A 25,990-nucleotide genomic window follows, 5' to 3' on the forward strand; every position below is an offset into this window, starting at 1 on the left:
TAAACAATGCGGATACCCACTTCGTTCAACATCTCGAATGTGTAACTGCCAGTTCGAGTCGGCATGGGGAAAAAACGAACAAAGGAAAGTTGTTATTCAGAGTTTCTCAAGGGTCCCAAGTTTATGATAGGCCTTTACTTTTACCGTATATCGGATTCAAAACTATCTTCCCTAGCACAAACGCTGTGTGCTGCTCTTATTCGATGAGTGTGTTTTATCAGTCTCTCGTTTTCAAACTTTGTTTTACTGTCCACGGACCTGAAATAAAGGAAAGAAAGGATGGACAAATGGTCATGTGAGAATGAACCAAATGAAAGATATGCAAATGGAAAAACCCGGGAAAAATATTTTTATTATCCCGATCACATTCCACTGCGCTATGCGTTTCTACACCGATATATATGTTTTAACCACTTAAGCTACGTGGTAGGAATGGGTGAAATCAAAAATATCCATAGGAATAACAGTCACGCTAAATGGCAAACCAGCAACATACGATGTAAGAAATAATAAGGAAAGAAGCTCCCATAATGACCCCTGTATAATTTTTGGATTTTCCAAATAGCAACATACCACCCTACCCCTCCTCACGATCCATCTCATCCCTCCCCCGTTTCGATGCCTTCGCTGGCCTCCTGCCCCTCAATGTAGCCCCCTTAGAACCCCTATTCTCATGCAAGTTCTTCATCTCCGTAATGGCATGCCTCTGCGCCTCACTAACCCTATCACTCAGCACCATCACCTCCTCTTTCTCAACCTTATACTCCTCCAACTTCTTATCCAGCGCATTCTCAATCCGCAGCCAAACCTCCAGGTCATACTGTGTCACAAAACTAAACGCATGCCCACTCTTTCCAGCTCGTGCGGTCCGGCCTACACGATGGATGTATGTCTTGCTGTCTGGCGGGAGGTCGAAATTGAGCACCACGTCGACGGAGGGGATGTCGAGACCCCGTGCCGCAACATCGGTGGCGACGAGGATGTCGCGGCTGCGCGAGCGGAATTTACTCAATGCGCCTAGTCGGGAGGACTGGGAGAGCTGGCCGTGGAGCGGGATCGCACCGAAACCCAGAGCGCGGAGCAAGATGGCGAGGCGTTGGGTTTCGTTGACTGTGCGTGTGAAGATGATAGCGGACTGGCCGGCGAACTCGTTGAGGAGGTACACGAGGTAGATGTCTTTGTATTTATGGGGGATGAAGAGGAAAGTTTGGAGTAAGGCGGAGACTGTTTGGTATTTGCTGCTGGAGATGGAGACGCGGAGCGGATTGGAGAGAGAGGCGCGCTGGAGGGATTCGACTTTTGAGCTCATGGTTGCGGAGAAAAGATATGTGCGGCGTTCACGGGGGAGGACTTTGAGGATCTTGTCGAGGATGGGGCCGAAATCAAGGTCGAGGAGACGGTCAGCTTCGTCCATGACAAGGTATTTGAGGTTGCGGAGGGAGAAGCCTTTCGTGTTCTCGAGGTGGTCGAGGAGGCGGCCCGGTGTTGCGACTATGATGTGAGGTTTCTTTCCGAGGGCGATTGCTTGCGGGACCATGTCCATTCCGCCAACTATGACGGCGCAGCGGACTGAGATAAGGGATCCTAGAGCTTCGAAGGCTTCGGATATTTGGTATGCCAGCTCTCGAGTTGGGGCGAGTACGAGGCCGAATAGGGATTGTGGTTTATCCATTAGAGCTATTAGAGAAGAAGATACATTAGCGGGATTACCCCAGTGAGTCCGCAAAAGGAAGCTGAGCAGTTCACCTTGTAGAATAGGTAAGGCAAAAGCGGCTGTCTTCCCGCTTCCTGTCTCCGCCAACCCAATCAGATCCCGGCCTTGCAGAGCAAGAGGGATTGCTTCTGTTTGAATTGGAGTGGGTGCCTTATAGCCTAAAGCCTCACAAGCCTCACATAGAGAGTCTATAACCCCCAAATCCTTGAATGACTTTGTGGCAGTCTCTTCTTGTGAGTTTTTGGCACCCTGTTCACCAGCTTCGGAGGTCAATTGATCCTGCGATTGCTCCGCAGACTTGGAGCCTGATGTTTCGGAATTGCTTTTTGTAGAATCTGGCCGAGCTGCGTGAGCCAGCTTCCTTTTTTTCAACGCCTGCATCCTGTGTATTAATTAGACATATTAACCTATTGAGGAATACGTGTCTGTTTGTGTCTGGCTGTAGATGAAGATGTATCGATAGTTGCTGTTTTTTGACTTCTACGAAAAAACTAACTTCGACGCCGCAAAATCAATGTTCCGGCCTCCGCGGAATTTCTGCTGCTCGAAAGAAAAAGTTCAGATGTTTGGAGATAGATCGATCGGTTTAAACTTCTCCGTTCTGGGAGGGATAATCTTTTCTGAGGACAAATTGAATCTATTTGCGCCAAATCTAATTGTCATTATTTAAAATCATGGCGAAAAGACGTACGAAGAAGCGGACTCATCTCCAGGCTGGAAGCAATAGCCATGTAGCTCCCAAAAATGCCTCCGCGTCAATGACCAAGTCCCCAAAGAGTATGGTGATTCGGATGGGCGCTGGTGAAGTTGGACCAAGTGTTAGCCAGCTGGTGAAGGATGTACGGGCAATGATGGAACCTGACACAGCCAGCCGCTTGAAGGTAAAAATATTTTTTGTCTTTTAGCAATGGAAATATTTGCGATGTTGAATAATGACAACGGACAAGCGTTGATCTGATCGCTCTTGAGTATAGGAGCGGAAATCGAATAAACTGAAGGATTATACCGTCATGACTGGGCCCCTTGGAGTGACCCATTTGCTTTTATTCTCAAAGTCGAGTACAGGAAATACGAATTTTCGCCTTGCCCTTGCCCCCCGCGGACCTACGCTACACTTTAGGGTTGAAAATTATTCGCTCTGTAAAGACGTCGTCAAGGCATTAAAGCATCCCAAAGGATGGGACAAGCTTCACCTAACGCCTCCATTACTCGTGATGAATAACTTAATGTCTTCGAATACAGACAACGAACATTTCTCGAAAGCAGTTCCAAAACATCTGGAATCTCTTGCGACAACCGTTTTCCAGTCCCTATTTCCCCTTATCTCTCCTCAAACCACCCCGTTATCTTCAATTCGTCGCATCATGCTGTTAAATAGAGAATTATCCCCAGAACAAACTGAAGATGGTTCATACATTTTAAATCTTCGCCATTATGCCATCACAACCAAAAGGACTGGCATACCAAAACGAATTCGACGTCTGAACCCCAAGGAACAGCGACATAGAGATCGAAAGACTGGAGCTCTCCCTAACCTCGGGAAACTGGACGATGTAGCAGACTATCTGCTGGACCCATCCGCGGCTGGATATACCTCTGCTAGCGAAACTGAACTCGACACTGACGCTGAAGTCGAAGTATTGGAAAACACTGCGAAAAAGGTTCTGAATAAACGCGAACTGCAACGTATGAAGGGTGGCGAAAAGAGGTCATCGAAACCTTCAGATCCAAATGTTGAAAAGAGGGCGGTCAAGTTGGTGGAATTGGGTCCACGGATGAAATTAAAATTGACCAAGGTTGAGGAAGGATTGTGCGGCGGCAAAGTTTTGTGGCATCATGTACTGGCCAAGACGGAGGCGGAAACTAAGGAGCTGGATGAGGCGTGGGAGAAGAAACGCAAGGAAAAGGAGCAGAGACGAAAGGAGCAGAAGGAAAATATTGAAAGGAAGCGGAAGGAAAAAAGGGGGAGAGGTAAAGGGGATGCAATTAAAGAGGGTGAAGATGGCGAGGACGATGAGGACCTCCATGACGAATGGGATGGTGAAGACTTTGATGATGGTGATGAAGACATGGAGGACGCATCCGCCGACTATTAGATGGTGATTTATCACCATCAAATGTGGCCTTGGTCACCCCCTTTTGATATGTTCTTTTTGTATTTTGTCTGTGCACTTTTTTGGGCGGATAGGGTGGGGATTAGGAGTTTAAAGTAATTTCTACCAACGTTGCGGTTTTTTACCCGCAGTGTACAAAGTAAAGCGTGTTGTCCTTAAAGCTGTTCATGATCTTCTTTCCAATTACACCGTCGATTGAATAGATATCCCAAGAAACAGCGATTGATGTTCGAAGTTCCCGCAACACAGGTGCTTTTTTATTTCTAGACCCCGTATTTGGTTTCCGTGCATCTTTTTCATGCACCATAGATGTCCTGAATTAGGAACAAGATATTTTTACGTTCCACGGTATAATCTGGATTTTCCTGTATCAAATGATAGGTTTTGCCTTTGATAACATTGTCTAGGTATCTTAAGACGTTGATGTCCTCCGTAACTTTTCCTCCACAAGCCTTCCCACCATCTTTTCTAGGATTGCAAATTCATTCCCATTCCCCTGTCTTTCAAAGTAGCATTGAACACTCCTCTCAACGTACTTCCCAACAATGTCAATCTCAACATTGACCTCATCCCCAGGCTTCTTCTTAGACGTCACAATCTTCTCTTGGGTATAGGCAATCAGCATAATCTCAAACCACCCCTCTTCGCCATCCAGCACTTTGGTCGCGGTCAGACTTGCACCATCCAAGGTAACATATCCCTTTTCAACAACGTATCTCAGCACCCCCTTATCTCGTGGTTGGAGGCGGAAAGTCAATGCATTGCCATCTGGCGTGACAGAAAGTATCTTAGCGGTTGTATCGACATGGCCCTGGACAAAGTGACCGCCTATCCGCGTCGAGGCAGTGACTGAGCGCTCCAAGTTGACACCAGACCCCTTGGTGAGAGAGCCCAGGTTTGTACGGCGAAGTGTTTCAGGGGCGATGCCGACTTTGAAGGAGGATTTATCGAAGGCGGTGACGGTGAGGCAGGTTCCTAGATTTTCAATTTTTATACTTAGTAACTTTGTTCCCTTTTGTAAAAGTATAGAGCCTCTATAGTGGTGTTCCCGTACCATTGACGCATATGCTGTCACCCAAATGGCAATCTACGAGTATTTCCTCGCAATCGGATATCGTCAACGAAGTGCCTCCGCCTCCACTAGCGGTCTCATCTCGAGCTTCGAGCGATGTGACCGCTTAATAGATTGTTAGCGACCGTAAGGTAACTGGGATGTATGAATAGAGTAGCGGTTTGCTGCTTACTGCCGATCTTCTCAACCAAGCCTGCGAACATATTTGGCACTGAACTGGCTCGAGCGCAGCAAATCTAATCCTTTAATTTTCTTTGGTCGTTCCTTGTGCCGTGTTTGGTCTGGCACGGTATTTTCTGCCCGACGTTTGGTTGATCAGAATTAGCTTTGCACTGGTCGGCATTTGGCTGCTTCGGCGGTGATGGTATTAACACCGCGGCACTTCCGCAATACCCAAGGGAGAGTTTTTTATTTCGCAATTCTCGAAGAATATTCCACCATGAACTTCCACCAATCTGAGCTTGGCTGTAGCTTGATCTGTACGCATTTTGTATTCCGTCACGATGAACTTACATCTGACATTGAGAAGCTTCGCGAGGAGATCCAACACCTTGCTATTTAGCAACAATGGCTTGACGGCGACAGCTAGATGGCGGAGCTTTTCAACCACCGCAATGGCTAATGTGGATAACCTCCCACTGGCGGGAATACGAGTTTTGGATATGACAAGAGTTCTTGCGGGTGTAAGTTGTCATTGCAGTGTTGCTTGACAATCTATCTTCATGTACAGAGCGTTGACAGTTCTTTACTATACTCTTTATAGCCTTACTGCACACAAATACTCGGCGATTTAGGGTAAATAACCGGAACCTTGGAATACGGCATAGGGAGATCGTGTGTGCTAGATGTATTCACGGTTTCGATGCATTATTAGATTCAAGATTGTTAAGGAATTATGTTTTACATATTTATAGTGCGGAAGTTATCAAGATCGAACATCCTATCCGTGGCGATGACACACGGGCTTGGGGACCCCCTTTCGCGAAGTACAAGGAAGGTACAAAAAAGGAGACACCGGGAGAGAGTGCATATTATCTAGCAGTAAGTCTGGCGTGGCACCGATGGGGTTGGGTTTTGGGGGAGGGGGAGAGGGAGGGTCTCTTTTTTTACTGACCACCCTACATATGTGCTATCTTGCTGACTCCCCTGGTGCGGAAATAGGTAAACCGCAATAAGAAATCACTGGCTCTGTCCTTCGCCCACCCTTCCGGTGTTGAAATCCTCCATAAGCTCGTGAAGGATTGTGACGTCCTTGTGGAAAACTACATACCCGGAGCGCTGAAGAAATACAAAATGGACTACGAGTCTATCAAAGCCATCAACCCCAAGGTGATATACGCAAGTATCACCGGTTATGGGCAGACTGGTCCATACAGCCAACGGGCAGGATACGACGTCATGGTCGAGGCTGAGATGGGGCTGATGCACGTCACGGGCTCACGAGACGGGCCTCCCGTTAAAGTCGGAGTCGCAGTCACGGATCTTACCACTGGACTTTATACATCGAATGCTATCATGGCGGCATTGATAGGCCGAGCCAGGACTGGAAAGGGTCAACATATTGATGCGGCATTGAGTGATTGCCAGGTTGCAACATTATCAAATCTGGCTAGCTCCGCTTTGATCAGCGGTGAAAAGGACTCGGGCCGATGGGGAACTGCTCATCGTATGTAGTGCTGATATTCTATAGGGGAAACGGTATATATAACTGACAGTATATCTACAGCTTCTATTGTTCCCTATCGTGGATACAAAACCAAAGACGGCGATATTCTACTCGGGGGTGGAAACGACAAACTGTTTGGCGTACTCTGTGACAAAGTGGGTCATCCAGAATGGAAAACCGACGAGCGCTTCGTCAGCAACAATTTTCGGGTGAAGAACCGAGTGGTATTAGATAAGATGATCGATGACAAGATGCGGGAGAAGACTACACAGGAATGGCTTGACATTTTTGAAGGTAGCGGCATGCCATATGCGGCAATCAATGATATTCAAGGAACCCTGAATCATGCGCATGGTAAGTTTGCAGTATTCGAGCTTTTCTCTTGTATAAATATTATAATATACAATCACTAAAACAATGCGTGAATCCAATATATAGTACTCGCTCGAGGGATGGTGACAGAAGTAGAACACCCAACCTGCGGACCAATGAAGTTGGTCAATACCCCCATTAAGTATTCTGATGCCACACCTGGTGTTAGAACCCCGCCTCCAATGCTAGGCGAGCATAGTGAAGAAATTCTTCGGGATCTTGTGGCTCTTGGGAATGCTGAGATAGCGCAGTTAAAGAAAGACGGCGTTGTTGCATAGACATCTTCTGTCCTTCGGCTCTACCACTCTGCAGTGCGCAATTGGTTGGTTTAGCCTGGTTTTGTGTCATATCTTAGATCACTGTGCTATCTTGGATATTACTACTACTCTAGATTGATCTACTCATTGAGATAGGTAAGACTATTGTTATTCTGATTCTTATTAAAGATCCATAAATATATAGAAGGGCAGTCTACTCTTCGATGTCCCCACGGTTGTTGCTCAACTGCATTGCATAGTTTCCAGTGCATAATGCCGTCCATGTATGTATTTTGCCAGGAACATATTAAAAAACATATCAGATTCAATAATAATCAGTTCATGCTTCTGTCGGAGTCCTGGCTCTTCCAAAGTGTGAATTGCAAATCATGTGACCCGGAGTGTCAGTGGGCAAAATCGCTCATTTTCATCAAAGAATCAAGGGAGTTCTGCATTGTGCGTTTCAATTAGATGGAATAATCCGAGCAGTCTACGATATATGCAACCACATTTTATGTTTCAATTCCCGCCATGGCGTTGCAGAACCAAACTCTGCAGATTCCTCCCGCTCCGTCTGCCGGCTCCCCAAACTCTGAGTTGAACCATCTCCCTCAGAATAACGGAGCGTCGCTATCTACATCTATACCGGTTTCCACAGCTGCCTCTCAAGCTTCCTTCGAGGAATCTGTGACGCCAAGTTCCAGTTCTACAAACTTACTACACATCCCTAAACTTTCTGCAGCGACTGTGGAACTATTGGCTCGCACAAATGGGACCTGGGTGAACCGGCAGAAGCCTATGAGCGACAGCTCCATGATGAGCAGCTGCAATAATACGGCCGGGACCCCATGTACCACTCGTAGTGAATCGAATGGTGACTTATCGGCACCAGCAGCTCTAGGAAATGGAAAGAAGGAGGTGAAGGAGGGGACAAAATACATGTCAATATTATCATCCCAGTCTTCCATTTCTCTACAGGAGAATACACTTAATAGCACCATGTCTATGGATATAACTACCCAACAACAACCGTCCCTCGCCACTCCAGGGCCTGCTAATGTTTACAACGCTGTGAGATCACCCGATAGCATTGCCCCGACAATGTCCAGTCCGACTGTCGCCAACAACATGCATCAGAGGAAAATTGCTCCTCATCCCGAAAGTACCCCTCTTGCCAATTCAACATCCGGATCGAAGCGGCAGAGGACGACAACAACCAACCGTCGCAGGAGCGGCCAGAAGGGAGCAAAGAGACGCAAAATGGGGAGAAATAAAGCCAACGACGATGATGATGGTATAATCAAAGCCAGTGATACTAGTTCTGACGAATCCTCTGATGAAGCTACACCTGTTATTACACAGACCAAGTCTGGTAGACAGATCCATCGACCAACCGTGTTCGTTTCTGTGCAAACAGCTACGGGATCAGGATCACCCACAGCCCCTGACGCAGCATCGTCGTCACACCCGCGAAAGCGAAGACGGGTCTATCGCAAAGGGAAGGAAGTTAATGTAGTGTGCCGGCACTGCGAGAGGGGTCATAGCCCTTCAGGCAATGTGATTGTCTTTTGCGATGACTGCAATCGACCCTGGCACCAATTCTGCCACGATCCCCCAATCGAGAAGGAATTGATTACGATGAAAGAACTGGAATGGTTTTGCAAAGAGTGTCGACCTGTTGAGACTTCGTCTCATGACATATACCCTCCGTCAGCCGTGCAACAAGTCACTGTCAATAGAATAGATACTTCCAATCACATATCTACTCTCCCATCGGAGACCAGGGTTGGAGGCGCTCAATTCTCCCCGGAACAAAAACAGGGATATCTGAGCAGCCTTTCCCACGCTCACCTCGTCAACATCCTACTAGACATTTCCAACTCGACACCGGACCTTCCCATCTTCCCTGAAAACTTGTTAGACTTACCATCATCGACCTTACCACAACCCACACCGCAAGCACCAACAGCACAACCCAGAACAAGTAACAAACCACCTTTTAAAATTGGCGAATCTTCAACCTCAGTGTCAACCCTATCTAGCCAGAACTCCTTCACAACCCCCCAGTCATCCATCGCCGGCCACCCACACCCACCACCTATTTCTGTCCCCGTCACCGCGGAAGAAAACAACTTAGCTCCAATGCCCAACAACGACGAACCTAGTGATGAGGACGAAGATGAGGACGAGGAATACATGTATATAGAAGATCACCGGCTCTACCCTAAACCTGGCAATGGGTTCCGTCTCCCTCCTGATTCGGAAGATCTTGATATGCTCCTGGAAGATCCTGCATGGCCTACGTTCAGTCATTCCTTACATGGACCAGCTAAAGTTAGAATGGATACAGGTGGGCTTCCCATAGTAGTCGGAGATGTAGCTTAACAGTTTTCAGTTTCTTTTTTTTCTTTTTTTTCTTTTTTTTTTTTTCCGTTTTAGCTTTTTAACAAGTGAGAAGTCTTTGGTACATGCTGGGGTTTGCTATCCATGTCTTTCATATTCATTTTTCAACCTGTGCATACTTGATGGCTGGCGTGCAAGTGGGGATTTGGGACGCTTTGCCCTTGAGTTATGGTGGTTGCAGCTGTATTTCCAAATATACCCACGAGTGTTCCAGCAAGGGTGGGTACTTTTAGCATGATCAGGCGTTCTTACGAATGAGTGTCGCAGAAGTGTCACCTGGCTAGTAAGGATTTATGGAGGTATGATCCTGCGTATAAATAACTTGAATAGTGTAATATTCACCCTTCGGTAATTAAAAATATAAAAAAGCAAGAAAAACGAAATAGACTCTTAAACTGGTTAAACCTATTATGCTGTAGAGACAAATATGAAATGCGGGAGAGGGAGCAAAAATCAAAGAGAGCCACATGGGCTTGTTATTTCATAAAATCCCGATCGAGTTCATACCATTTACTCTGTGAAACAAAGTGGTCCTGATGCCGCGATTAAGAAAGTAAATGAAAATAGGACAGAAATCTATATCCTCATACCACATGAAACCGATAAATAATGGGATACGTTTAGTCGGATATTTAAGAGAAACAAATGGGAAAGCAACAGCAAGTGCATAGGCAGGTACGTGGGTAGTCAAATGGAAACAAAAAGCTAGGACTTGAGAAAACTCCCCCCCCCCGTTAAACGATGCGAATAGTTGAAGAAGCTATCTATGCCTTCCGTCTCCTGGCTGAAGGAGTGGTTGTAGTTGCAGTCGAAGAGGATACAGTCACGGTTTCATCCTCAGTGTAGTCAGAAATACCGCCATTGATGAAAAGTCTTTCTTCCTGTTCAAGTTTGGCAGCTGCCTCGAGGACGATAGCGTGGCTATTGGGTGCTCCCAGCTTGATCTTGATCTTAGACTCTTCAGTTTTTGTCTTTTCTTGTGCGTCGGGTGCCGGAACTCGGAATCGTTTCATGACAGTTTCTATCATTTTCCAGAACCAGTAGAAATTCAACGAGTTGAGGATAAGGTTGCTTCCGAGGTACGTTGCAATGAGCCAGATGGGAATGCCACTGATGTTCTGAGCATCCGCGAATTTAGAAATTTCAGCGTTTGCCATGGTACAAGTCTCAGTTGCACAGGGGATAGAGCTCCTGTCCTGGAAAAATGAAAGGACATTTACTGGGGCCAGCGCAGATCTACCGTCCGCTTGCTTGTAAGCGCTGAATATGTCCATGAAGACGCGTGTGGATTGCCATGTACCCCACACAAGGCGACAACAGAAGAACATCGACAGCAGCGCCATTCCATTATACCACTGCACCTTGCTGCCCGTCATGTTGACTTTGTCGAAGAACCAGTGGAAATTGAGGAATGGGCTGGAGAGCTCATAGAGGATGAAGGTTGGGCCATAGTAGTTTACGAAAGGCCGCTACCAAGAAAGATACGACGTATAAGTGATTAGTTGCATACTGTCAAGGCAACCGAACGGCAAAGTATCCACAGAGTGTAATACTGGTTTTCGCGCTCGGGAAACTAAAAAGGATAGAACGACGACTTACGAATCCCAAGCAAAACACCCACAGTGCACTGACAGCATGGAACCAGAGTCCAATCCCAAATATCTTCATATACCGCGTGCTAACAATCAAATCCCAAATAAAATATCCCACTGCCATAGATTGTATCAAGCCACATGACCCCAAATAACCCCAGACCCTCTCAGACGAATTCAGACTCTGCCGATCCTCGTCCACAAACATGACCCACAGGGCTACGGCGTTGATGAGAGAACTTTGTACAAGGGAGACGACATGGACGTCCCAGTTCAGCTTCGTCCGATGGCTGAAGTGCGGGTATAGCTTGGGGAACAAGATGGTTGAGAGATAGGGGGACACTATGGATTGAATGAGTTGGTAGCCGACGAAGGAGAAGATGATCTCATGAATGTGGAGTGGCATGGAATGAAGCCCTAGTTTCTCTGACATCGGGCGGAAGGCATCTTGCAGCCATTGCGGTGAGGGTGGTAGGGGATCCAACATTGCTGCTTATGTGCCTGCGGTCCCTAGAGCTTTGGCAGCTTCAGGCAAGGAGGAGAGAGGAAAAGAAAGGAGGTGAAATCTCCGGTTAACAGGAAATGCACGTCTAGATATCCATAGAGAGAGTGAGGTAGGCTGAGGCAACAGGCTTAGATAATGATTGAGACCGAGCTAGTATTTATTGATATTATCATTATGATTATTATTATTAGACCAGAGCCATGCTGCTTGATCGTGTGGTTGTCCGGGCTGTTGTTGTTGTTGTTGCTGGAAGGCTGATGTTGAAGGTCCGATGCTCACGGTTGGTGACCAAGTCACGGTTAAGGGGATACTGCCGCCTGCGCTAAACCCAAACAGCAACCGCCTGCTCGTTAAGACTTTGAGACGTTGGGGAGGATTACATAATATGGCTGAGAAGGGAACTAACTAGCCCGGTTTGGGTTAGGATAATGGACCGGGGGGAGGGTATCACATGTTGTCTCGGGAACCTTAATTGAACGACGTCAAAGCCGAGATTCGATCACCTCTTCGAAGGCATATGAAAACATTTAACGTGGAGAAAGGTGAAAAAGGCCCGACGGAGGACGGACCACTGGCTAAACTAACCATAGTCCTCTGTGCGAGGGAATAAAAATATCAAAGGAAAACGAGAATGGAAACAAGGGAAATAAACAAAAAGGAAAAAGAAACTCCACCCTCTCACCTAATCTCTGCCGTTTGTTCGCCCATCCATCAATTCAACTACCCTGGCACGTATCCGTAAATATAGGCATCTAGCAGAGACCACTATTCCCAATTCCCCTATAACTGAACGCTATCAAGCGGAGATGGGAAAAAGGAAGCAATTTCAAAACGCATCAAAGCATCAATCAACAATAAGCTCGGGAAAAAAGAACATAAAAGAGAGAGAGAGAGAGAGAGAGAGAAAATAGCTCATGGCATCATAATCGTAAAAAATACCAACGGAGAGAATAATTAACTCAACGTTACGCCTAATCGCAAGCAACAGACTCCTGACAAATTCCAAACACCTTTTCGCTCTCCGCGCTGCGTATGTCCGTCCCCAGACCACTATCGCTATGTGGTGCAAACAAAATCATTTCACCGGGGTTCACATAGCTCTCGTCGTCACGGGCTTCTGTGAGTTCCGCGCTTGCGTTGCTCTTGCTATCTATCCCACGTAGCCCGTCCACCTCTTCGTCCTGGCTCTGTTCACCTTCACTCCCACTTTCACTTTCTTCGGTCCAAGTCCCTGGCTCGGCGGCCACCAGGGCGTTGGTGGAGCTACAATAGCTCGATTGTCGGTTGGCAGATATTGTACTCCCTGTGCCATAGGACATGCTATCTGTATATGTTCCAGCGTAGCTGGTCCTCCTCTCTGTTCCAGTGTCATTCTCGTCCCCGCTGATTTCCTCACCCTCTTCATCTTCCTCTTTGACCACCTCGTTTTCTTTATTCGCATTCGAGCTCGGGATGTCCCATGAAGGTTTGCGGATGGGGTAGTTCGACTTGACGGAGTGGCTGCGCTTCAAACTGGTTAGTCCTCTACTTGCTGCTGGGAGAAATTGTCGGTCTGCTAATTCTCGCTTCCCAGTGACGTTGCTGAGGCTGAGGATCCTTCGCTCTTTCTGCGTGTTTGAAAATACTATGGATCCTGCTTTGGATTTCAAAGGAGTTTGTCGTCGTTTGAGAGCCATCCCGACACCACTGCTGAGGATACTGCTTTCTTTAGAAGCACTTACGGTACTCCCACGGGTTACTGTGCTAGCGGAACTGGGAACTCTCCTTAGACTCATAGCCTGGGCGCTGCCAGATCGACTAATCAGCAAGCTCCTTGCATGGTCGAGAACTCCTTCAACAATCCTCCGTTCCAGCCCCTCTGCACGTTCTTCCATGTGCTGCATTTCTTCCCTTCGGATATGCAACGCTGTTTCTAGTCCCGACACTTCCTTGTGGAGCTTGATGTTTTGTTTGTTAAGCGCTTCCTTCTCCTCTTTCAGCTCCCTGACCATGCGAGAAAGAGACTCCTTTTCTTCATTCAGTCCAACAATCTCTGCCTCTACCTTCCCCTTTTGAGCGAGCCTTTTCTCAAGCGCAATGGTTACTTCTTGCGCCTCTTTCTCCTTGCTTGCACGAGTTTTGGCCAATTGAGCCGACTGGGCCACCATCATTTCGCGCAATTCATTTGCGGTAGAGGCTATCTGGTCTTGAATCTGGTTCAACTTGTCAATCTGAGACACTGATTTGCTCGTTGTAGAAGCATGATTAAGAAGGGAGTTAAGTTTGTCATGGACCTGTGAGTCGTCATATTTTTCAGGCACAGTGATTTCCCGAGGCTCTGCCGGAGGGGGAGGGGGTGGCAGGGCAGGCAACAAGGGAGGAATGGCTGAGGGAATAGCTGAAACATTCAACTTCAGTTCCTCGCTAGTCTTTTGAGAATACTCGTAGTGCTTGCCGACAATCGACAAGATATTCTTGATAGTACTTAGGATTTCAGGATGCGAGTTGGCGAGTTGGTTTTGCAATCGGTCTGTTGCCTCAATTGCTCGTCCAAATTCGTCCTTAAGACGGTCATGCTGTGACTGGACGTCGGCACGGAGGCTGTCGACCTTAAAGAAAGATTGATCAACACGATCGAAAAAGGTTTTTGCATCATCGCTCATCCTCTCGCAAGCTTGGGTTACGCTATCACCCATTCCACCAATTACGAGCTTAAGATCTTCAGCAATGTTTTTCGTGCTTGTCAAGGTGTCTAATGCTTCGACATCTCGCTCTTGAATAGCCGTGAATTTCGAATCCACCAGCATCTGCGCATCTTCATACTTGGCCAAAACCTCGCTAAATTTCTCGTCCATTTTCGCACAGAGGCCCAACACGATTGCTGCTCGAGCCTCTTCCTGTTTTGTAGACATGGTGGTTTCTCGTTCCGCCATTTCAATTTTCTCAGCCTCGCTGTCTCCGTGGGATCGTTCGAATTCGCGAGTGATCAGGTCACTGAGCTCCTTAAGGCTTTCAGCGGAAGCGAATGATTCTGACAAGTCACTTAAAGCTTCTAGGATCGTTTTCATGTCTGCCAGACCTTCATTGCTGGTTGTAAGCTTGCCCTTAAGTTCCTCCTTCAGATCATTGATCAGCTCCTTCGCTTGCTCGATTTTTTCTGCTAGTCCACCATGTTCGATTTTTCGGGACTCAAACGCCTGAGCTGTAAGGTTATTTTCTACCTCAACCTTTTCTCTAAACTCTGTCACCATATGGCAGATGGCACCAATGTCATCTTTAGTCGGAAGGGTTTCCGCATCGGGGAGAACAAAATCTTCAAGTTGAGATTTGATTTCAAGTAGCATCATCTCAAGAGTTCGCACATCTTCCTTGAGAAGCTTCTCTGAGGTGTCTTCTGCTGGCGGGGTGGAGTTTGTTTTCAGGTCCTCCACCCCAACCCAGATATCCTTGACGACGGTTTCGAGATTCGCTATGTCAGATTTCGATGCACCTTCTGCTTCTACATGAGCGGCAAAATCGTCAAGGATGCATTTTGTCTCTTTGGCGAGTACCTCCAACGCATCTACTCGCTCCGCGGTCATTCCACCTGGATTTTGATCTAATTTACCGCTCTCTGCCAGTTCATCAACCTTGGCTTTCATGTTCATGAGCAACGTTTCAATGGCATCGGTATCTTCCTTTTTGGCGGCATTTTCATCCATCACCGCCGGATGAGTTTCACGAGAAGCAGCCTTAACTACCAAGTCCTGTACTTCCTTAATTGCACTCAGAATGTCAAGAAGGTCGTCTTTCTTCACGAGATCTGGAGGGTTTTCTGGGGTAATATGGTGGGGCTCGATTGCTTCTATCTTAATCTGGAGCTGTGTAACAAGAACTTTAAGACTTTCGATATCATTGCCAATGGAGGATTCGCTCGCAAGCATGATCTCTCGTCCGCGGGCAGTCTGGGTTTCCTCAGCCTCCCTCTGGTCGTGGCGTAGTTTTTCAAGTTCAGCCCTCACACTGGCTAAGCCCTCTCTTAGTGAATGGATAAATTCATCACTTGAACCGCTATCTCCGGGCTTATTCATAATCTTCTCCATATCGGATCGAAGAATATCAATACCATCGTGGAATGCATCGAGAAGTTCACCAGCATTCGAAATAATGCTCTCAGTCCCATCCCTTCTCCTGTTATGCTCTTCTTGAATCGCCTCAAAACTCTCTTTGAGGATAGCAACTAATTCGTCCCTTTCAAAGTTGGAATTCTGTTTCATAATAGTGAATGCCATGGTTTCGCGCAGATGCTCGAATTCATCTTTAACCATTTGAGAAATTTCCGAGCTGTTGTTATCTCTCGAATGATCGCTTTTTGCAAGGTCGCGAATGGTATCAAGTATCTCGTCCTTATCACTGGAGGCATTATTTCGAACCAGCAGATTACTCATCGTCTGCCGAAGATGTTCAAATTCCTTTTCCATCGCATCAAGCAGCTCGACGGTATTAGAGTGGCCGCCATCAGACACGCGAGCGGCTTCAGCAATGGACTTTTCCAGGTCAGACTGCAGGAGATGGAACCCATCCTTGATAGAATGAATTATCTCGTCCTTGCTAGTGACATCAGACGCACGATCCACATAAGATTCGATTCCGCCCCTAAGAGCCTCAAGACCATCCTTGACAGCATCTAACACTTGTTCCGTATCCCTCCCGTTAGCCGAAGAATATTGTTTGAATTCATCCTTGATCTCGCCTAGAAGGGAGTGAAGTTGTTCCAAAACCTGATCATTGAGGTTGTGGTGCAGCGGCCCAGAAATTTCATGGAGTCCAGCCCTTACGGCTTCTGCAATATCGTCACGGTTGAATTCAATATCTCTGGACAGCCCGTCTTGAGCAGCAAAGCCCTCCTTGACAGCTTTTAAAACGTCGTCGCGATTGATAGCGGCTTCTCTTTCAAGGACAGCAGGAGGAACCGGCCACTCGAAGCTCTCCATGCAATCCCTAATTGTCGCGGTTATTTCCTCCTTTGTAATTGCTTCGCTAGGTTCGATTCGTGGAGGAGTGAAATTTTCAAGGCCTTGTTGGACGGCTTCAAGAACTTCGTTGTACGTGATGGCTGGTTGAGGGGACTCTTTTTGATGCTGATACGCTTTTAAGCCTTCAGTCAAACACTCCAAAATTTCGTCGCGCTCAAGTCCAAAGTTTTGCAGTTCTATTTCTGGTTTGTACGACTCCCATGCTTCCCTAACAGCTTCAAGGATCTCTTCCCTTTCTATGCCAGATCCTATAACTTGGGGAGGAGTGGGCTCAGGCAGAGGGTGATCTTCAAGCGCCTTCTTGACAGCCATATACACATCTTGACCATCGATCATGCGGGGAATTTTAGAAGATATGTGATGATTGCTTTCACTTATGATCTGCTCCATGTGCACTCTTAGTTCGGCTAGAGCGCTGTCCACGATATGTGCGATATCCTCCGCTCGAGCACCTTGTGGTGTATGCTCTGCTGGTTGTATCCGTTGCGCGTCAGCCTCTTCTAGCTTTCGCGCGATCTCCCTTCCCATCCCCAAAACCTCTCCTCTTAACTCCCGTACAAGTGCCTTGACTTCGTTGGTCAAACCACCACCTTCTGCAACACTACTTTTGACCCTTTTGAGGATGCTTAATATCTCCTCAGAAAGCACCCCAGAAGGATGGCTTGGGGAGCCATTATTGGCTTCCAAGCCAAGGGATTTGTTACGTTCGGGAGTCTCCATCTCCGCCTTTCGGCTCAAAGGACCTGACTCATTATCATACTCCAGAGCTGAGGGCCTGTCACCGGGAAACAGTTTCGAACGGACAAGGGCGTGGTTACCGGAATTTTCTTTTGCCAAGTGGAGAATTTCTTCAAGCATTTTTGACATGGTGCCGTCAGAATTCTGTTCGCTGGGCCTGGATTTTAGTTCTTCCATCAGCTTTAGAAGCATCTCTTGACCCTCCTTTGTAGCCATTTCACGCAGAACCTTTTCCAGCAATGCAATGCTTGCGGAGCCATCTGTAGAAATGGAGGGAGAGGCAGCCAACTCCCTCTCAATAGTAGCTGCGAAACTGTTTGGGCTTTGCATTCGGGGGAGAGTGTAGTTTTTCCGTGATAAAGGAGATGTTGCATCGTGTGCTTTGTTATCAAGCATGAAGCTGCCAGCACCTGAATGGAGGTAGGAACCAGTAGATCTTGAAGATTCGCTTTCGAGTAACCTGCCAGTTAAATGTGTTGCGAGATCCTTGAGGCTGCGACGTATATCTTCATCCCGAGCATTTGTCGCGGCTTTGAGACTGACTAGATCAGTTGCATTATCTTTACTGCGCCTGCTTAGCTGTGCCATTTCTTGCTGCAAGGCAGTTGCGATAGTGGTCAAGATCGAAATTTGGGCCGACAACGAATCCACTTCGTGAGGCTGTCGTGGAGAAACATTTTTGCTTGAACCTTTTGTAGGAGATTCTATCTCGATTGGGAGCTGCATGTTCTGCAATGCCAGCATTGTGGCGGACGGCGGAGTGATTTCTCCAAGGATAGGCTTGGAGAGGTACCGGTTCATCGATGCACGAAGACTAGAACTATCTTTCCCAGCAGAAGTTGGCGTCTTTACACAAGTGGGGCTTTTCTCTCGTGATCGTCCCCCATCCACGTCAAAAGGACTGGGTCTGGTATTTCTCTCAGGGGAGCGTCGTTCCGTGTAGCTTGAAAGCTCTCGACTGCTGGCTGAGGGTTGAAGGGACTGTATGCGCTTGTGATACTGTCCTTTGATGAGAGATTTCTCTGGCGATGATTTCAGGGGCATTGGATTAATCGTGTAAGAGCTTGGAACGTTTTCATTGCTCTTCTCTGTTAAAGCTGCGGCCACTGCTTGTATAGAAGCGGAAATATGTTGTCTGGTTGCGGGGCTGCCAGAACCAGGGTTCAAGGGAAGTGGAGGGGGCGCTCGTTCTGGGTCGGCACTGTCCCACCTACAGCTCCACCACAATTATATGGTGTTAGTTTTTACATGAACCATGGAATTGAATAGCGATTGCGTAAGAATTATGATGTCTGTCCACGTACATCGGGATAGCAGGTCGGGTAGACATCTCTGAGAAAGAGTGCCGGTGATCTTTGAGAACCAGTTCCCGATCGTGAGATGGTTCTATTTCATTTGGTTTCATTTTAATTCTTCTTCGCGCTGGTTAACAGCACAAATGTCCAATTATTCAAGGTATTTGGGGAGAAATACGTGCGGCCCTCTTGCTCGTTTCGTGGATGTGTATGTGGGTCTCTATGGCACAACGATCATTGTCGTTGAGAATTGAGGGAGGGAGCAGTATAGAAAATGTCTGGGTAAGTAGATTGGGAGAGCGTTCGTAAAAAGGGAAAAGCAGATATGCGAATAACAAACCAGGGGTCAGGAAACCAAAAATCAACAAAACCGTAATCAGACAATTCAAGGGAAACATAAGGTTTCAGTCGTCAACAACAATATACCAAGCGGCCTCCACCAGCACATATGTATTGATATGCGGCTGAGCGTGGTGGCTGGCGATGTAAACAAACAACAATTTAGGTTACCCGGGACACAGGCCAGCGCCAGGAGATACCCCGTGACCTGGCAGGCACTTAAGGCCGCCCTTACCCAATGGAGAAACTTGCCCAATACGGCTAGCGTGTTTTATCGGTAAGCGGGCCAATCAACCCTGAGCACACAAACTTCTTCCCGCCTCCTCTCGAAAAAGCAGTCAGGAGGAGAGAGACAGACCATCAATTCAGCACACCAACAACACCAGTCGACCTCGCTCACGACCTCTGGGACTTTTGAAAATGAAGTGTACGTTTCGCCGCGTCTTCCGTTGTATTGTTGCGAGATTTCTGGAGGAATTTGTCCTGCTAACAATGCGAAACCAGTCATGAAAGTGGGCCGTGTGGCCATCATCACACGAGGACGTTATGCTGGCAAGAAGGTACGACAAATTCACTCTGATTCTTGATTTGTTACTGGAGGGATATGGCTGCGGTCGGGGATGTTTGAGGGGAGTAATTGGAAAAGGCAGGAAAGAAAATGGGGGGCCCGGTGGACTGCTTGTTTTGATAATGGGATATCATGTTGCAGAGGGAAAGACAGCATTAACAAAAGCCGCAACACCAAAACTGACTTGTGTTTTCTTCCTTCCGTATTACCAGGTGGTTATAATTCAGCCATATGACACCGGCTCAAAAGCTCACCCATTCCCTTATGCCCTCGTTGCCGGTATTGAACGATATCCCTCGAAAGTGACCCGTCGGATGGGAACCAAAAAGGTCGCAAAGCGAAGCAAGGTCAAGCCATTCATCAAGACCATCAACTACAACCACCTCATGCCCACCCGCTACACGCTCGAACTTGAGGGACTCAAAGGTGCTATCACAAACGATACATTCAAGGAGGTATCGCAACGGGAGGAGGCTAAGAAGACTGTGAAGAAATCGTTGGAGGAACGGTACAATAGCGGAAAGAACAGATGGTTCTTTACCCCTCTGAGTATGTATTCACACTGCAGCCAGGTGGAAACAGCTATGGAGAATCGCATATTAACTGGCCTAACTCTCTCTGCTTCTAGGGTTCTAAATGGGAGTTTTTTTCTTTTTCCTTGGGATGGTTCTTTTTTAATGGAAGTTTCTGCGTTGTGCATAGATACACCATATCAAAATAATGGAGCACTGCATAGCAGATTCAAAAACCAAAAAGATGGCGTTTTCGAACCGTATGCCAATATTATGACATGATTTTATTTTACCAGTTTCTTTCTTTACCATTTATTTCCGATGGCAACAATGCTTTCAAATCAGATTTTTGCCCAAAGTGGTGCCCACAGAGTCCATTCCGCAAACTTTCCACGTATTGGAACCGTCACCCACCAAGGTCCTTTAAATCTGTCGGTCTGGTTTTAAAAGACAATACGCAATTTCGTATAAAGTTTGACAATAGCCTGGCTGTGGGTATGTGGGTGTTTATGAGAACAGAAGGTTGTCATTCGAATCTACATTCTACAAAACCTGTCCTCCCTGATCACATCTAGTTGCTTGTTCTCGATCTCAAAATTGTGCTTCTTTCCCTATCTTCTCTCGTCTCGCTCACTAACCAGCTATCCATGTTGAAATCATCCAGCCACACACCTTGTCGACGTACCCAAGATCCTTTGACATCTTAAGGAGTAATCATTTTTTGACCCAAGTTTGAATATACCGTGCCTAGAAGTTTACAATTGGCTACTGAGATTTTTTTTATATTTCCCCGCCTGCTGGAGGGAGAACTATTGGCTTGGTGGAAATTCCCGCCGTATGGCAGACTATTGCAGTGGCGATTGTCGATTATGATCGCTCTTGAATGTATTCACCACTCATATTCAGGTTCAGAATACTGTTTTAGGCGTCAGTTACCGTTAGACTATTCGATCTACAGAAGCAAAGAGCCAACCAACTCCAAATATGTCCAAGGATCGTTGTTTTGCTAATGCCTGGCACGATATTTCTTACGATAAAAACTTCTCGTAGAATATTGATGTCTCATTTCTAGTACTGTACCACAAACTACATGTCGCCATTTTCATCAGCACATCTAGTCGAAAGATGTCTACCAATTGCCCCATATCCAATGGAGCATCTTTCTGCACTTGCCGGTTTACAATTTCAGAACGGAAAATCCGGCAACATTCCATATTTCTAGCAGCGGCTCCGGTGACCAAGGGGGGAATTGTCCCACATCCGCTCTATTCCAACGAGGGGCAGAAACGTCAAACAGCCCACCAGCCACAGGAGCAGCGTTATTTGTTTTGCCCATTGACAAAAAGAAAATAAAAAAGGCTGGGGAACCGCTTAAGAGACACATTACTCCAAACCCCCCTTCCCATGAACCAACCCATGAGCTACCCGACATCCGATTTCCCGCGTCCGGTACTAATATATTCTGTTCACGGGACACGATCGGCCAGGAATAGGCGACATTGATAGTCCCCCTGTCTCCACGTGTGGTCCCTGCACCTCGCCGTCATAATGGATTTCATGGATCTTGCATTTTCTCGCTCTTTGGATTAGTAGAGCGGTCTCCCAGCAGCCTGCAGCCCACCCCAATTAGGGTCCAAATACGTAAAACACCAGGGATATCAATTCCATTATATGTATTCCTGTGAGTCAGATAAGGGTCCCCATCGTCGACATGTTTTTCCCGCCCCAGCAAAAATGAAACACACAATCCGCTTCCTTGCTATGCGTCTTTGGATAATCGATGTCAACGAACATATATTTTAACATCAATGAAACTGGACGGGCGAATGGCTACATGAATAACAGTAAAATGGCCACTTTTCCATAGATCTTGGTATCACTCTTACCATCATCACTGTCGTTATAAACTAAATAAACTGCCACAATCAAACATCAAACCGCCAAAACATTTCCACAATATTTGGCAGCGAAACTTTAAAGCTATTTGCACCGCCACACAGCCACAACTTAATCTTGGGCCCCTACGATGTCGGCACGGATGTGCGGGCTGAATTAGACACGTTGCTGTCTTGGCGCCGACCGAAGGACCCGAAGTATATCATTTGTTGCGGTGACACATCAGAAAACGATAACAAAGCACTCCAGCGGTTCTCATGCAATGAAGTTACAATAGCCAGCGGCTCTAACATTTTGGATATCTACTAACAATAGTACTATCCACAGCAAGTACAAGCAGCTAGCCGCTATTCAATGGCTACATGACGTGGTTAAGGCACAGAAAATAATTTTGTTACATATTGGATCTATCGAATTAAATGAAGGGCTAAATTGGCCATCGTGGGCATATGCCGGACTACCAGGAGTTTCAATCTGGAAACAGGGGGAAATGTCGCCGAGTCTTCTTAGGAGTTCTCCATTTTTATAGGGATCCTTTATTTTTCAGCTTCGTGGTTTCGCACGCAGACATGCGCGTTGGTTTGGATAATTCTGATAAGCGCCAATGTCCGCAGCAGCGAAGATGCGAAGATCCTTTGGTCAATTACCTTAAATGTGGCAAACCTGTTTTTTGGATCCCTCAAGTGGAGGGGAGTTCCGGTACTGAGTTTGCGGTTGGATAGGTTCATGCAAGGGACACTGCAAGGGATTTTTCAAACTAAATTTTATGTTGCTTCTCCATCGCTCCATTCTTGCTTTCTCCCTCCCTGCCTCGGGTAGCTCCGATCAAAATTAAGGGAAAGCAGCGGCAATGTCCTGCAAACACTCATGGAAGAGGAAACAATCAAAACTATCAATTACTTAGTGAAAGTGAAAGATCCATGGATTCGATATGATACCTGAATCAGCATCTAGAAATGAATAAGGGCGTGAAATCTCAGAATTGTCCCATATGGTTGTGAACCTGCCTGAAAACAACCAATCTAATTAGCCATCACCATTGACAGTAGTACGGCGATAAAGGGAAATATTTCCAATAATTATGAAACAAGCACCGGGAATGGACAGCAAGAACATCGAACTCCAACAAAAAACTTGATACGCCATCAAAAAAGGAGAGTTTGGGGATGCTGTAAAGATTTGCACATATGCCACCAGCCACAACCTGTCAAGGGTTGAGAAAGCAACATCACCTTCACCCTTCCCGCATCCCCCATCTCATGGGAACTGGGGACAAGCCAACGACGCGATGGCCCATTGTTATTGGTTCAACTTGGCTGTCATCTTTGATGATTGACCCGCTTGGAATGAGGGTCCATTGTGGCAGTGGCAAAAGTTAAAGCCCCGGCCCGTCAATGAAGAAATGTAAATGGTTCTGAAGACGCATGAGGGATCAGAAGTGCCGTTTGTGTGAGTGCCATCTGCATCGATAGCTGGATATCCTCCTCCTTCTACATATTGTCGTAAATTAAATTGATTGGACGGGACAGTTTCTCTTGCTTGTGTTTCAGGGTTGTTAGAGATGATGGTTACTTTAGAAGCCGGCGCAGAATCTTTCTGTACCTGATTGCAGCTATCGGAAATAACCCTAAACATGTCTGGATTGTTAGAAAATGAGCAGCCAGAAACAAAAACCTGTGTAAGTCCATAGCATCAAATACCATACTCAGCCGCCCCAGCGTTGGGAGATATAAATGAGAATAAATAGTGCCAAGGCAATAGAAAAACCGAATGTTTCGATTAGAAAACAAAACGTAAGGGGACTGGTATATTCGCCACCTGAATCAAACCCAAAAGAAAACTGATTCTAAAATCCGAGTTGACGTACCTAAAATGCACGAACCTTTCCTCCGTAAAAAGAAATATAAGTGTAAAACCAAGGAAAATTTTGGTCCCATCCCAGTCCCCTCAAAATAATTTAGCGAATAGATCAGAATAATGATCGGAAAAATAGAAAAGCAGTTTTTATCTCTATTAAAACAGACAATAAAAGAGCGCAAACAGGCAAATCCTGCAAGGAAACGAGAGACAATCCACGTGTCCCTCCATCTATCAATCTAGAATAAAATGAAATACGTGAAATTAGAAACGGCCAGCATTTCTCCCAAAGAAGGATTCCAGTCCCTCTTTTTTTTCGTCATAGCGGTCAGAGTAGAGCGTGCATGTGTACAGTCATGGGCAGCTTCGTAAAATACAACCATTACAGAATAATTTATCCAACCACACGAATGAAAGATATCAAAAGTATCCGGAACAAAAACTGGCAGTGGCAAAACCCAGAAAAGAAAAGTCCGTTTAATGCCAGAATTACACCAGATGAATATGAAGTCAGCCAGGGGGTATATAGCAGGAACTTAAAAAAATAGAATTTTTGTTTTCGTTCCGGACACAGAAGGAAAAAAGGTGACGGCGTAGTCACAAGAGTCGACCGTATCGCCCGCGGACGATGTTTGCTTTCGAATATTAGGTTGTTTAGGTTTCTGAGCCAATACAGTCCAAAATGATGCTCAATGACGGATCATCAGCAAGCCAGTGGCCAGCACGGATATCGGCTGATTGCAGATCACTATGAATTTGATTGTCGGTTATGGCTGCCAGATCCTGCGGGGGGTATTGTAGTCAGTTCGAGGTTGTGCCCTGGAGACGATGGGGAATCTAGACAGAGGAAAAGGAGCTCACGTTATGTAAATTCCAGCTCACCGCTCGTAAAGCGACAGTATGCAATGGGGTAACCTTTTGTCCTTGAAGCACCTGCGCTCGACCCATTACCCATCGCCTTGCTGCAGACATTTTTAGATAGATTTTGTGTGCTCGGAAGCGCCGAACACTTGCGTCACAAATCACCCTGTCAATCAATGGAAATTAGATTAACGACTACTACCCCTAGTGCAAAGATATTTCAGAGATCCTTTACCACTGGAGTTGCGCTTTTTTCACATCCCCTTCACTGGAGGAGGCTTGCGTTTGTTGGACGTTATATTGCTGATTGAGAAGACTCTGGGCCTCCCCAACGCACTGTGTCATTAAGACATATCCTTCTTCGAAACCTTCTCCGGCAGGAAGGTTCAATCTAAGTTGTGAGATGTGAAGCTGTAGTGTTCGGAAATCATTCATGATCTCGATGACCCGGAGTGCCCGAGCTTCGTTTACTGGAGGGGATGTTAGCAAGATTCTATGCCAAACCCTAAAAACAGCAAAATTGGACTCACGTCCATCAGCCATGATAGGAGTGGTGTCCCAGGGGTGTAGAGTAAATGCCAACATGTGATCGATCGAAGCCAGCGATGTTCACTACTGCAAATGCGGCGGGTTTTATTCTCACATTGTGAATTATTAACCAGCGCCGTGAGGCGTCTGCGGCACCTTTAAATACAAATAAGAATATATACAAGTGGATAAGAGAATAGGCTAGAGAAGGAAAATAAGTCCCAACCACCAGAGGCACAGAGGATCCATCGAGAGAAAAGAAATGGAGCGGAGCACCCAATGGTTTGCTCCTTGTCAGGAACAAAACCATTGCAGAACCGACAGCTTCAAGAGCAGTGCACGTTAAAGAAGCAACTCCGGCCGAAGAGTCACAGACTCGCAGCAAGTCAAACTCCAAACGCTTCAATGATCATCGGAGCTGGAAACTCAGTGGAGCGGAGCGGACAAGGAAGAATCGATAGCGCCGAAGATACATCATAGTCCTTGTCCGGCGCTCCAGCCACAGCTCCATCCGGGCAAGCCACACTTACCCAACGCCACCGCCCAGGGCGGTGGGGCCTGGCCTTTTAGGGACAGCGCTAGCTGCATCGAGCATGGCGCCGGCTGTTGATAGCTGACTCGGGTCGAACGGTGTGGCCAAAATAAGAGACCCCAGCGCCGATGGCTTCGTGCAGCACCTTTTGATGCTACTGTGCGATGTATGCGTG

General features: G+C 46.7%; 9 protein-coding genes across 9 annotated transcripts; 4 read left to right on the plus strand and 5 right to left on the minus strand.

Moving 5' to 3' along the window:
* Positions 1 to 577: 577 nt before the first annotated feature.
* Positions 578 to 2,095, minus strand: PAAG_01932 (DEAD-box ATP-dependent RNA helicase; the record flags this gene model as incomplete). Its single annotated transcript, XM_015844496.1, has 2 exons — positions 578 to 1,677; positions 1,711 to 2,095. 2 exons carry the CDS (start codon positions 2,093 to 2,095, stop codon positions 578 to 580), a joined length of 1,485 nt encoding a protein of 494 aa, XP_015701500.1.
* A 293-nt stretch (positions 2,096 to 2,388) lies between these two features.
* PAAG_01933 (ribosome biogenesis protein SSF2) lies at positions 2,389 to 3,810 on the plus strand (the record flags this gene model as incomplete). Its single annotated transcript, XM_002795999.2, has 2 exons — positions 2,389 to 2,595; positions 2,689 to 3,810. The coding sequence occupies 2 exons, from the start codon at positions 2,389 to 2,391 to the stop codon at positions 3,808 to 3,810; spliced, it is 1,329 nt and encodes a 442-aa protein (XP_002796045.1).
* Positions 3,811 to 4,240: 430 nt separating this feature from the next.
* On the minus strand, positions 4,241 to 5,103 carry PAAG_01934 (riboflavin synthase alpha chain; the record flags this gene model as incomplete). Its single annotated transcript, XM_002796000.2, has 3 exons — positions 4,241 to 4,803; positions 4,883 to 5,005; positions 5,073 to 5,103. The coding sequence occupies 3 exons, from the start codon at positions 5,101 to 5,103 to the stop codon at positions 4,241 to 4,243; spliced, it is 717 nt and encodes a 238-aa protein (XP_002796046.1).
* Positions 5,104 to 5,403: 300 nt separating this feature from the next.
* On the plus strand, positions 5,404 to 7,216 carry PAAG_01935 (formyl-coenzyme A transferase; the record flags this gene model as incomplete). The annotated part of the gene is made up of 6 exons (XM_002796001.2): positions 5,404 to 5,583; positions 5,664 to 5,695; positions 5,815 to 5,941; positions 6,062 to 6,566; positions 6,627 to 6,920; positions 7,005 to 7,216. The coding sequence occupies 6 exons, from the start codon at positions 5,404 to 5,406 to the stop codon at positions 7,214 to 7,216; spliced, it is 1,350 nt and encodes a 449-aa protein (XP_002796047.1).
* Positions 7,217 to 7,726: 510 nt separating this feature from the next.
* On the plus strand, positions 7,727 to 9,580 carry PAAG_01936 (hypothetical protein; the record flags this gene model as incomplete). Its single annotated transcript, XM_002796002.1, has 1 exon — positions 7,727 to 9,580. One exon carries the CDS (start codon positions 7,727 to 7,729, stop codon positions 9,578 to 9,580), a length of 1,854 nt encoding a protein of 617 aa, XP_002796048.1.
* A 782-nt stretch (positions 9,581 to 10,362) lies between these two features.
* On the minus strand, positions 10,363 to 11,677 carry PAAG_01937 (DUF887 domain-containing protein; the record flags this gene model as incomplete). The annotated part of the gene is made up of 2 exons (XM_002796003.1): positions 10,363 to 11,067; positions 11,198 to 11,677. The coding sequence occupies 2 exons, from the start codon at positions 11,675 to 11,677 to the stop codon at positions 10,363 to 10,365; spliced, it is 1,185 nt and encodes a 394-aa protein (XP_002796049.1).
* A 989-nt stretch (positions 11,678 to 12,666) lies between these two features.
* On the minus strand, positions 12,667 to 18,832 carry PAAG_01938 (hypothetical protein; the record flags this gene model as incomplete). The annotated part of the gene is made up of 2 exons (XM_002796004.2): positions 12,667 to 18,637; positions 18,732 to 18,832. The coding sequence occupies 2 exons, from the start codon at positions 18,830 to 18,832 to the stop codon at positions 12,667 to 12,669; spliced, it is 6,072 nt and encodes a 2,023-aa protein (XP_002796050.2).
* A 919-nt stretch (positions 18,833 to 19,751) lies between these two features.
* Positions 19,752 to 20,265, plus strand: PAAG_01939 (60S ribosomal protein L27; the record flags this gene model as incomplete). Its single annotated transcript, XM_002796005.2, has 2 exons — positions 19,752 to 20,178; positions 20,258 to 20,265. The coding sequence occupies 2 exons, from the start codon at positions 19,752 to 19,754 to the stop codon at positions 20,263 to 20,265; spliced, it is 435 nt and encodes a 144-aa protein (XP_002796051.2).
* A 4,283-nt stretch (positions 20,266 to 24,548) lies between these two features.
* PAAG_01940 (hypothetical protein) lies at positions 24,549 to 25,298 on the minus strand (the record flags this gene model as incomplete). The annotated part of the gene is made up of 4 exons (XM_015844497.1): positions 24,549 to 24,677; positions 24,756 to 24,921; positions 24,991 to 25,225; positions 25,286 to 25,298. The coding sequence occupies 4 exons, from the start codon at positions 25,296 to 25,298 to the stop codon at positions 24,549 to 24,551; spliced, it is 543 nt and encodes a 180-aa protein (XP_015701501.1).
* Between the last annotated feature and the right edge of the window lie 692 nt (positions 25,299 to 25,990).

This window comes from Paracoccidioides lutzii, assembly GCF_000150705.2.
Source record: "Paracoccidioides lutzii Pb01 unplaced genomic scaffold supercont2.4, whole genome shotgun sequence".
In the NCBI taxonomy this organism is placed as follows: Eukaryota; Fungi; Ascomycota; class Eurotiomycetes; order Onygenales; family Ajellomycetaceae; genus Paracoccidioides; species Paracoccidioides lutzii.